The sequence below is a fragment of the Pristiophorus japonicus genome, unplaced genomic scaffold (genome assembly GCF_044704955.1).
Source record: "Pristiophorus japonicus isolate sPriJap1 unplaced genomic scaffold, sPriJap1.hap1 HAP1_SCAFFOLD_61, whole genome shotgun sequence".
NCBI classification, from domain to species: domain Eukaryota; kingdom Metazoa; phylum Chordata; class Chondrichthyes; family Pristiophoridae; genus Pristiophorus; species Pristiophorus japonicus.
The window spans coordinates 1,722,251-1,735,228 of record NW_027254520.1 but is presented as its reverse complement, the minus strand read 5'-3'; the positions used below and the strand labels follow the sequence as shown (position 1 = coordinate 1,735,228).

At 44.3% G+C, this 12,978-nt stretch overlaps 1 protein-coding gene across 1 annotated transcript; it reads right to left on the bottom strand.

The window, feature by feature from the left end:
* Positions 1-306: 306 nt before the first annotated feature.
* LOC139255451 (probable G-protein coupled receptor 139) lies at positions 307-7,646 on the bottom strand. The gene is made up of 2 exons (XM_070873931.1): positions 7,583-7,646; positions 307-1,211 (listed from the first exon to the last, which is right to left on the bottom strand). The coding sequence occupies exons 1-2, from the start codon at positions 7,644-7,646 to the stop codon at positions 307-309; spliced, it is 969 nt and encodes a 322-aa protein (XP_070730032.1).
* Positions 7,647-12,978: the final 5,332 nt, after the last annotated feature.

The window sequence follows — 12,978 nt, the reverse complement described above, 5'->3', positions numbered from 1 at the left end:
CAGCCCTTCCTGCCTACCTATTGTCGAGCCTCTCAATCTGAAAGATGCAATGTCTAGCTGCACTAAATAGCTGCAGTGACCCGAAGCAGAAGATTTCAGAGAGAATGCTCGTGTGCTACTTTCCCAAAAGACCATGAGGGAATTTTCAATCAGAAATATTGCCGTGTCCGACACACAGTGCTTGTCCCGCCATCGGGTTTATGATCAGATCACCAGCCATTCCTGGTGTAATTCAATGGAAGGGATTCTGCTGCTAAATATTACATTCCTGGACTGCAAACACTGGGACCCGCATCTGGGCTGCGGTCAGTCGTTCTGTTTATTAATTAATTGTACAATTGATGTAACCGGATATTTCATCGCGCTCTTCAACTGCTCTCTGAACTTGGACTGGTTCACCCCGTAAATAAATGTGTTTGTGCAGCAACTTAAATTCCGCAGTATAAATCCGACCTGTGTGAATTGATATAAAGAATCACTGTAATCACTGGGATTTATTCCCGTAATTCTATAATAAAATAAATCGATAACAATTACCAGCCACAGCAGTATGAAGCTGCCGGATATGGTGAAGAGTAAAATGACAGACTTCCTCCTGCTCTCCATTTCCGGGTCACTGCCCTTCTCCCCCTTGCTCTCACACCTCAGTCTTTTACGGACTTGACTGGCCACTAAAATGTGTCTGACTGTCAGAGCGTTGAGCAACAAAATTACAGCGAATGGGAGCAGTGGGGTTAAAACCGTATCAAACCAGACAAATCCCACCCATCTGGGCTCAGTATAATAGGCTGGGATTGGGACACAGTACCAGTGAACATTGTCGATTATATATCCAGGTTCTAATGTAAAGTAGAAGGGAATGTTTTTTGCAGAGAGCAGAATGCAGCTTGTGGCCAGAACCACAGCCGCAGTTCTCCCGGTGCAATATTTGGTTTTCAGCTTCTGCCAACAAATGGCCACAAATCGATCAAAGGTGAAAGTGACGGTGAACCAGACAGAACAGTCTGTTGCTACACGGGTCAGGAGATACATAACAGTACACACAGGGGTGATATCCAGGAAAGATCCCGGGAAATAATACCAGCAGATCTTCCACAGTATGACGTCAGTGATGACCACCAGTAGATCCGCCGCTGCCATGGCCACCAGGTAGCGAGTGGTGGACAGCCCGCACTTTCCCCGGGACAGGACCATAATCGCCACTAAATTCACTGTAATAAACAGAAGGGAAAAGAGACGGTAAATTATTGGTCACACATTGTCGGTGACTGAGCCCAGAAATTAAGACCTGTGATTTAGCACAACACTGGTCGGGTGTACGTCGGGTCAGGGGTGAACATGTAAAGTATATCATCCCAACCCAACCTAGACTCCAACCCGCTGCTTCCAAGTTTAGCAGCGACGGGGCAGTGGGAGGGAAGCCGAGCCATCCCAGCGGGCGGGTGGGCAATATAAATGTATTAATGCGGATGGCAGCTTCTGGCTTAAACTATTTTACGGGTTTAACTTATTTTATGATTTAACTGTGGTTGGCTGTGTTTCCCAGGTTTCGGGATACCGGGCATTTAAATTGAGCCGAGGACAGTTTCGGGGACAATGGAAGTGCCTTCACGGCCCTGGTTGTGGGCCAGGAGATACAGGTGTGCCTTCCACAAGACTCCACATGCTCTCCCTCTCTCTCCCTCTGCTTAGACTACCCCCATACAAACGGTTGAAAATCTGATAAAAAACAGAGTAAGCTAAAAACACTCAGTATGTCAGGCAGCATCTGTGGAGAGAGAAACAGAGTTAACGTTTCAGGTGATAACCTTTCTTCAATACTGGAATCCGCGAGAGATGAACAATTTTAAGGCAATGGCAGAGGCAGAGAAAGTTGTGGTGGGAGGAGGAAAGAACAAAGTTGAAGGTCTTTGATGGGATGGTGGGCAGGAGTGATTCAACGACAAAAGGGATGATGGTGTAAGACAAATGAGACAACTAAAGGAACAGGAAATAGGTCCAGATTAGATGTAAATTGATAGAGCAGGATTACAGATTGGGGCGGTAGGACGGTGGGGAGCAAGGTAAATATGGCAAAGATCAGAAGGCTCCCATGGCCCAGGAATGTGGCGGAGAAAGGTCAGTAGATCCAAGGGGTGCGGACCTGCCCGCCTGCCGTACACCAAAAGGTAGTCCCAACCACCAGCTCACACCTCTTCCACTCCCAGTGGCTCTACTGAAGACATCCTTCATTACCAGCACATGCTGTCTGAGGAAACGGGAGCGGTCGTAATGATCTGAAAAGTTTCATCTCAGTTTTATGGCCGGGTTGCAATAAATGGATAATGGAAACATGTGGTGCTGTTCCCCATTGAGTTACAAAGGGGAACATTTTAGACTGTGGAAGGTGGAGATGTCAGACTGGGAGTGGGATGTAGAATTGAAGGTGCAAGTGAGCGGGGCAGTGTGGGACAGAGAGAGGGAGAGAGACACGTTTTCAAACACAATGGAGAAGTTCAGGAATGTAATCACACAATCTCTGTTTAATCCTCCCCAATATACAGGAGACAGCATCGTGAACAGCAAATACAGTATACTACATTGGAAGAAATACAAGTCTATTACTGTTTCAGATTGATGGGCCTGGACGATGGAATGAATGGAGGTGAAAGGGCAGGTGTTGCACCTCGTAGGTTTTACATAGGAAGGTCCGGTGGTTGGGGAGAACTGTTGGGGGCGATTCAGGAGTGGTCTAGGTTGTCGTGGAGGGACTGATCCATTGGGAATGCTGAAAGGGGATATGTCTGGTGGTGGGACTAAGAAGGAAGGGACAGCAATTGAATGTGGGGGTTGGTTGAGACCAAGTTGAGGACATGGGGACCCCATCATGGTTCTAGCAGGGACGATCATAGGCGATAAAAGTAAGGCAGCAAATTGGATTGACTCTGCGGTGTGCCTTGTCCACCACAGTGATGGTGAATCTTCGGCTGAGGATAAATGCGAGAAATTGGATTGAGGACCCTGTCCATAGAAACATAGAATATAGGTGCAGGATAAGGCCATTAGGCCCTTCGAGCCTGCAGCACCATTCAATAAGATCATGGCTGATCATTCCCTCAGAACCCCTGTCCTGCTTTCCATCCAGACCACTTGGTCCCTCTAGCGTAAGAGACATACCTAACACCCTCTTAAATATATCCAATGAACTGCATCAACAACTCTCTGCGGTAGGGAATTCCTCAGGTTAACAACTGTCTGAGTGAAGAGGTTTCTCTTCATCTTGATCCTAAATGGCTTACCCATGATCCTCAGACTATGTCGCCTGGTTCTGGACTTCCCCAACATCAGGAACATACTTTAACTCTATCCCCAAGTTCTAGATTTCCCCATGAGGGGAACACCCTCTCTGCATCTACCCTGTCGAGCCACCTCAGAATCTTATACGTTTCAATAACATCACCGCACATTCTTCTAAACTCCAACGAATATATGGTCAACCTGCTCATCCTTTCCTCATAAGTCAACATCTTCATCTCAGGAACCAGCCTGGTGAAACTTCTCTGAACAGGGCATGTTCACTGCAGGAAGATAATCAACCAGAGGGTGTGGGGGACCGGGGAACCACCCCACTACTGTCGCCTCTCAGCCCGAGGTATTGACTCAACGGTTCACTGTCTCCATGACTCTGCTTCCTCCCTCCTCTCCAACCCACTCCACGCTTGGTTACAGGCTCACAGGATCATGACTACTGAGGATGAGTATGCTCAGCTCAGTAAAAGGAAGACATGTTGTAAGCACTGGTGTGGGAGGTGGCTTCTTCGGAACAGATGCAACGCAGGCAGCGACATTTGGAGAGTATAATAGAGTCCTTCCAGCAAGCTGGGTGAGAGGTCATATAATCAAGCTATCTGTCAGAGTCGACCGCAGTATGATAGATATTGGTAGAGAGCCGATCCTCGGAAATGGACTCAGAGATGTTGCAGACGGGAAAGGAAGTGACAGACGGAGCATGAGAAGGAGAGAGAGTGGCGCAAATTAGAAGCAAGTTTGATCACATAATTATAATTATAATTATAATTATTAATAATAATATTTATAATAATTAATATTATGATTAATAATAATTACAATAACTTTTAAATATATCGCACGTTTAACCTAGTTAAACGTCCCAAGGCGCTTCAAAGCAGTGTTAACAGGACAACACAGATAGATATGACACTGACAGAAAAAGAATAAATTAAGGCATATTACCAAAAGCTTGCTAAAAGGGTTGATTTTCAGGATATCTTTAAAATGGAAAGATGGTTAGAGAAGCGGAGAGGTTCAGGAGGGATTCCAGAGTTTAGGTCCCAAACAGCTGACGATAAGGCCACCGATAGTTGAGCAGTTTAATGAGGGATGTTCGAGAGGACAGCATTTGAAGAGCGGAGATATCTTGAGAGGTTGTGAGGCTGAAAAATATTACAGAGGTAGGGAGCTGCAAAGCAATGGAGAGATTTGTAAACAAGGAGGAGAATTTTCAAAATCGTGGCGTTCTTTAACTGGGAGCTAATGTTGTCAGAAACAAGGGTGAGGTGATCATTACTTTGTGCGAGTTAGGTCATTTTCCAGTTCATGGCTAGAAAAGGAAATTGCGCAAACACAGTCATCAATGTACCTGAACAATATGGGAAGGAGGGGACCGGAGTAGAATTGAAACATCGAAGGTTCCTCCTATCCCAAGAAAAGGCAGCATAGCTAGGGACCATCCGAGCTCCCATTCCAACACCATTTGAGTGTGGGGATAGAACATTGTTCAGACCAGATATCCAGTACTTGTAATTTCAGCAAGGGCATTGCACTGGGATCAGGATCAGCAATCTGCAATTTGCAAGGGTTTACATCCCAGCCCAAAGCCGGTGAGGGCGAAAGGACTTCCAGTGTGAATAGTGACTTAATTAAATTGTAAATGTAGACCTCAGAATGTATCAGCGGCGATAGCTGGAGGGAAACTCGTCATCCGTTGTGAGTTCCAGGGGAGCTCGGGTTTACCTGGCTATACACTGTACAATGTGGACCATTTTCCGTACATCGGGAGCGTACTGTCAACAAGGGCAGACTTTGATGGCAAAGTCCAACACTGCCTTCAGTGTGTCAGTGCAGCCTTCGGATGCCTGAGGAAGGAAGTGATTGATGACCAGGACCTCAAACCCCGGACCAAGCTCATGGTCTACAGGGCAGTAGTGATACTCACAAATCCTATAAGCTTCAGAGACATGGAATATTTACACCAGGCACCTCAAAGCACTGGAGAAGTACCAACGCTGCCTCCTCAATTTCCTTTAAATTAATTGGCCGGAATGGCGCACCAACATCAGTGTTCTCGGTCAGGCCAACATCCCCAGCATCGAAGCATCGTCGGCATGCCTGACATGAGATTCAAAAAGGAAACGCTCCACTCGGTGATTCTTTATTGCAAGCGAGCCACAGGTGCGCAGTTGAAACGTACCATGACACACACAAAACCTACTTGAAGAAATGCAACGTCCCCACCTACACCTGGCAATCCCTGGCCCAAGCCAGCGCAAATTGGAGGAAACGCATCTGCACGGCGCAGAACACCTCCAGTATTGTCGCCGAGAGCAAACTGAAGCCAAGCGTAGATCGCGGAAGGAGGGCGCAGAAACCCAGGCACCCCACACTACCGTTCGTTCAACCACCGTCTGCCCCACCTGTGACAGAGAATGGAAGTCATGCATTGGATTCTTAAGCCCTCAGGAAACTAAGTTTTAGTGTGGAATCGAGTCATCCTTGATTCCGAGGGTGCGCCTCAGAAGGGGCAGGAGAAGTAATAAGGATAAGGGGTAAGTAATTTAGGACCGAGATGAGGAGAAACTTCACCCAGAGAGTGGTGAACCTGTGGAATTCTCTACCACAGAAAGTAGTTGAGGCCAATTCACAAAATTTATTCAAAAAGGATTTAGATGAAGTCCTTACTACTCGAGGGATCAAGGGGTATGGCGAAAAAACAGGAATGGGGTACTGAAGTTGCATGTTCAGCTATGAACTCATTGAATGGCGGTGCAGACTAGAAGGGTCGAATGGCCTACTCCTGCACCTATTTTCTATATTTCTATGTTTCTATGAACCACAGTCAGTTCATCCGACAGTGACAGAAACTCCCACTAATATATGATTACTGCGGTACTGTCTTCCACTCTGGTTAGTGACCCACGCTCAGTATATCCTACAGTGACACACACTCCCAGTAATACATGGTCACTGGTGTAGAGTGTTCCACACTGATTAGTCACCCACACTCAGTAGATGATACAATGACAGACACTCCTAGTATACATTGTCACTGGGGCACGGTGTTCCACAACGGTTAGTGACCCACACTCAGTATTATGGACAGTGGCAGACAGTCCCAGTAGTACATGGTCACTGGGGTACGGTGTTTCACTCTCGCTAGTGACCCACGCTCAGTATATCCTACAGTGAAACAAACTCCCAGTAATACATGGTCACTGAGGTAAACTGTTTCACTTTCGTTAATGGCCCACACGCAGTATATCCTACAGTGACACACACTCCCAGTAATACATGGTCACTGGGGTACAGTGTTCCAGACAGGTTAGTTACCCACACTCAGTATATACTACAGTGAAACACACTCCCAGTAATACATGATTACTGCGGTACGGTCTTCCACTCTGGTTAGTGACCCACGCTCAGTATATCCTACAGTGACACACATTCACAGTAATACATGGTCACTGGGATACAGTGTTCCACAACGGTTAGTGACCCACACTCAGTATATCGGACAGTGGCAGATACTCCCAGTAATACATGGTCACAGGTGTAAGGTATTTCACTCGAGTTAGAGACCCATACTCAGTATATCGTACAGTGACACACACTTCCAGTAATACATGGTCACTGGGCTACGGTGTTCCACAACGGTTAGTTACCCACACTCAATATATCCTACAGTGACACACACTCCCAGTAACACATGGTCACTCGGATACAGTGTTCCACACCGGTTAGTGACCCACACTCAATATATCCGACAGTGAAATATACTCCCAGTAATACATGGTCACTGGGGTACGGTTTTCCACACCGGTTAGTGACCCACACTGAATATATCCTACAGTGAAACACACTCCCAGTAATACATGGTGACTCGGGCACGGTGTGCCACACAGGTTAGTGACCAACAGTTAGTACAGTTCTACAGTGACCAACACTCCCAGTAATACATGGTCACTGGGGTATCATGTTCCACGCCGGGTAGTGACTCACACTTCGTAAATCCTAATGTGACAGACATTTCTACTAATACCTTCTCTCAGATAATTGCGCGGAGTAAGGACTGCTTGAAAAGTACACAATATTTCATGAAAGAAAATAGCTTGATAATACAATCAGCCAGTTGGTTAAACACACAATATATGTTCAGATGGAGCAATTGAATCAAACTGCAGTCGTTATTCAGGCCGTTTGACTGAACGGAATGAATTCACCAATCATGCATCTATACCGGTGACCACGAATCCAGGATGTAACATTATCAGTCATTTGCAAAACTTCAATCGTTGTAGTCACGTACCAGGAACACCAATGACGGCAATGAATGTGTAGCATATTTTCTTGGCATGTTGAATTGGAAACATTTTCTTTGTGAAACGATGTGCCCCTTCGTGCTGTAGGTAATCTCCCTGAATTATACTCTGAGGCGGTACAATTACGGTGCCTTTAATTTATATCCTGCGGTCTCTCCGCGGGGACATTGAGGTTGCAACATCGATCAAAATAGTTATTTTTAAAACTTGAACAAACAGATTACGAACAGCCGATTTAAGTCCCAGTTTTGAACGAATATATTTACTGCAGCGATTCAATTTGGAAATCCCAAAGATTGGACAATTCTGCTCGCATTAATTAACTCTTGAACGTTTCCAGCTGTATTCTCCCCGCAATTGGATTGTTGTTTCAAAAACCATCAGGACAAACTGGAGATCGCATATTGTTTCGGGTGATGTCCTTTACTCTGCTGTGGCCATTCTATAATTACATTCCCAATGTTGAGTTTCCCTCTGAGGGCTTGTCTACTGCTCTCTGTGATGTGGGTGTCTTCTTTAACTGTCGATATTCAGTAATTGCATTCCCAATGTTAGAGTTTCTCTCTCAGGGCTGCTGTACCAGAATGGGGGTCGTGGCTGCCCTTTTAAACGCACGCATTCAGTACTTCAATTACAAAAGTTAGAATGTCCTACTCAAGGATCTTCTACTGCGGGCTAGGAAGTGGCTGATCTCTTTAACTACGGAAATCCAGTTAAACAATTAAGTGGGAAATGTCGATGATAGTCCTCAAACTAATACAGGCCCACATATTATTTAAGCCGCTCATACCCATACAGCAGTTCATACACAGGCGGTGCCTCATACTCGTAGATTACCTAAAAATAATACAGCACCACAAACTCATACAGCAAAAACAATGCAAACTAATACAGCACTTCTCATCATACAGTCACTCAAAATAATACAGTGCATCAAACTAATAGAAAACCTCCAGCTAGTACAGGCCCTCTAATCAATAGAACCTGAAACGAAAACAACCATTTAAAATTACATGGTACCTCAAACTAAAACTAAAACTAATACATCCCACCAAACTAAAAACAACATCAAACTAAAAGAGAACCTCGAAGAAATAGGGAACCTCAAATGAGTAAAGAATATCAAACTAATGTTTAATAAATCTATAGAGAACCTCAAAATAACACGGACCCTCAACGTAATAAAGAAACTAAAACTAATACAGACCCTCAAACTAACACAGACACTAAACTATTCGCGAAATTCACACTGATATTGAAATTCAACTCAGAGAGAAGCTGAAACTAATCTTCAAAAATAATAGGGGCCCTCACAATAATCCACTCTAACTAATAGAGAACCTTAAACTAATAGGGTGGCTCAAAATAATACAAATATTCAAACAAATAGAGAAACTCAAAGTAATACAGTCCCTCAAAGTAATAAAGAACATGAAACTGATATCAAACGTCAAAATAAGACAGCCCAATCAAAGGCAGCACCTCAGACTAACAGAGAAACTTAACCTAACACAGCCCATCAATTTAATACACTCCCTCAAGCTATTAGAGAAACTCAAATTAATAGAGAAACTAAAAATAATAGAGTAACCCAAACGAACAAAGAAACTCAAACGAATACAGAAACTCAAACTAATATAAAACCTCAAACAAATGCAGCCCCTCAAACTAATACAGTCCCTCAAACTAATACAACCCCTCAAACTAATACAGACTCTCAAACTAATACATTACCTCAAACTAATACATTCCCTCAAACTAATACAGCCCCTCAAACTAATTCAGTCCCTCAAACTAATACAGTACCTCAAACTAATACAGACCCTCAAACTAATACAGCCCCTCAAACTGATACAGACCCTCAAGCTAATACAGTCCATCAAACTAATACATTCCCTCAAACTAATACATTCCCTCAAACTAATACTGTCCCTCAAACTATTACAGTCCCTCAAACTAATACAGGCCCTGGACCAAATACAGCCCCCGAAATAAAACAGTCCCTCAACCGAATACAGTCCCTCAAACTAATACAGACCCTCAATCTAATACAGTGCCTAAAACTAACATAGTCCCTCAAACTAATACATATCCTCAATCTAATGTAGTCGCAAAAACCCATACAGTCCCTCAAGCTAATACAGACCCTCAATTAATACAGTCCCTCAAACTATTACAGCCCCTCAAACCAATACATTGCCTCAAAATAATACGGACCCAGAAACTAATACAGCCCCTCCAAGTAATACAGTCCCTCAAACTAATACAGACCCTCAATCTAATACAGCCCCTCAAACTAATACAGCCCCTCAAACTAATACAGTCCCTCAAATTAATATAGACTCTGAATCTAATACAGTCCCTCAAACTAATACAGTCCCTACAAACTTATACAGTCCATCACACTAATACAGCCCCTCAAACTAATACAGTCCCTCAAACTAATGCAGTCCCTGAAACTAATACAGCCCCTCCAACTAATACAGTCCCCAAACTAATACAGACCTTCAAACGAATGCAGCCCCTCAAACTAATACAGCCCCTCAAACTAATACAGACCCTGAATCTAACACAGCCCCTCAAACTAATACAGCCCCTCAAACCAATACAGACCCTCAAACTAATACAAAACCTCAAACTAATACAGCTTCTCAAACTCATAGAAAACCTCTAATTAATGCAGACCCTAAAACTAATAGAGAACCTCAAAATAATACAGTAAATAGAGTGCATCAAACTAATAGAAAACCTCAAGCTAATGGAGGACCTACAACTAATACAGCAAGTCCACCGCACACAGCAAGTTATAATGATACAGCCTTTGAACCTAACACAGTATTTCCGATAAAACAGCCTATCAAACTAATACTGCCCCTGGAACTAAGAGTGAACGTGAAACAAATACAGCCCCTAAGACAATAAAGATCCTCAAACTAATAGGTAACCGCAAACTACTAGAGAACCTCAAAATACTACAGCCCCTCCAACTGATAAATACCCTCAAATTAATACAGACTCTCAAATAAATACAGCAGCGTCAAATAATATAACATTTCCAACATTTATAGAAACTCAAGCTAATATACAACCTCAAACTATGAAAGAAACTCAAACCAATATGAGAACCTCAAACAAATACAGCCACCTAAAATAATATACCTCAAACTATTAGAGAAACTGAAACTAATACAGCCCTTCAAATTAATACAGTCGCTCAAACTATTATAGAACCTCATACTAATCGAGAACGTGAATGTAATAAAGAAACTACAACTAATAGACAATTAATAGCGCGGGAGATTTAGCATCTAATCGACAATCACGAAGTGGGTTGATTTTTCAGTGGAGTAGAACCGGTAGCCCAAGGTCTTATTCCACTGAAAGCCAAGAACAGAGAAATGCTCATCAAGGACAGTGAGGCTGCCGGTGCTGGCTGGAAAGAACAATTCGAGGATCTTCGCAACAAAGAATCCGCCTTCGACGTGAGTGTCCTTGACTTCATCCCACAGCATGCAACCCATCACCTCCTTGGCACAATCACAGCTCGGCATGAGTTTGCAAAGGCCTTCCGACAACTAAAAACAACAAGGCCTATGGAGCAGAATGAATCGCATTGGAAGTACTCAAGCTTGGCGGCGAAGCATTAATGGCACGAATTCATGACCTTATCTGGAAGGAGGAGATCATGCCAGGAGATCTCGGAGTAGATTTAATTGCGATGATCTTGAAGAGAGGTGACTGCGGTAACGAAAGAGGAATGTCGCTGCTCTCAACCAAAGGCAAAGTCATCGCAAGTATTCTTCTCAACCACCTTCTCCCTGTGGCTGAAGAACTCCTCCCAGTTTCGCAATGTGGATTCTGCCCACTCTTTGGCACAATGGATATCATCTTCACCACGCGGCAGATACTAGAGAAATGCAGCGAATAGCACCAATATTTGTACATGGCCTGTTTTAATCTCATGAAAGCATCCAACGCTGTCAACCATGAGTGTTTATGGAGCGTCCTCCTCAGATTCGGCTGCACTTCAAGGTTTGTCACCATGCTCCACCTTCTGCAGGATGAAATGCAAGCCATGCTCCCGGTCACGGCATCCACCACAGAACCATTCCACATATGGACCGGGGTCAAGCAAGGCTGTGTCATCGCAGCACGAGTGGAAGGCAGCCGCAACCAAGCAACCAAGGGCAACCACAAGAGGGCAGAATAAAAAGTGGAAGAGCTGCAGTGAGAGGGGATTATATTGTAAGGGGAATAGATAGACGTTTCTGCGGTCGCAACCGAGACTCCAGGATGGTATGTTGCCTCCCTGGTGCAAGGGTCAAGGATGTCTCGGAGCGGATGCAGGGCATTCTGAAGAGAGAGAGTTAAAAGCTATTTGTCGTGGTGCATATAGGTACCCATGATATCGTAAAAAAAAGGGATGTGGTCCTACGAGAAGAATTTAGGGAACTCGGAGCAAATTAAAAAGTGGGACCTCAAAGCTAATAATCTCAGCATTGCTACTAGTGCCACGTGGTAGTCAGTTTCGGAATCGCAGGATAGCTCAGATGAATACGTGACTTGAGGAGTGGTGCTAGATGGAGCGATTCAAATTCCTGGGACATTGGAACCGGTTCTGGGGGAGGTGGAACCAGTACAAACCGGATGGTCTGCACCTGGGCAGGACCAGAAACAATGTCATGGTGGGGGTGTTTGCTCGTGCTGTTGGGGTGGGGTTAAACTAATATGGCAGGGGAATGGGGATCCAATCAGGGATTCAGAGGGAAGTAAAATGGGGGCAGAAGCAAAAGATAGAAAGGAGAATAGCAAAAGTGGAGGGCAGAGAATCCCAAGGCAAACATGAAAAGGGCCACATTACAGAAAAAATTCTAAATGGAAAAAGAGTGTTTAAAAGATAAGCCTGAAGGCTCTGTGCCTCAATGTGAGGTGTATTCGGAATAAGGTGGATGAATTAACTGCACAGGCAGCTATTAATGATTATGATATTATTGGGATTACGGAGATATGGCTCCAGGGTGACCAAGGCTGGGAACTCAACATCCAGGGGTATTGAACATTCAGGGAGCACAGACAGAACGGAAAGGGGGTGGATTGGCGTTGCTTGTTCAAGAGGAAATAAGCGCAATAGTAAGAAAGGATATTAACTTGAATGATGTGGAATCTGTATAGTTATAGCTACAGAATACCAAAGGACAGAAAACGCGAGTGAGAGTTGTGTCCAGACAACCAAACAGTCGTAACAAGGTTGGAGATGGCATCAAACAAGAAATTAGGTATGTTTGCAATAAAGATACGGCAGTTAACATGGGCGGCTTTAAACTACAGATAGATTGGGCTAACCAAACTGGTAGCAATGCGGTGGAGGAGGAATTGCTGGAGT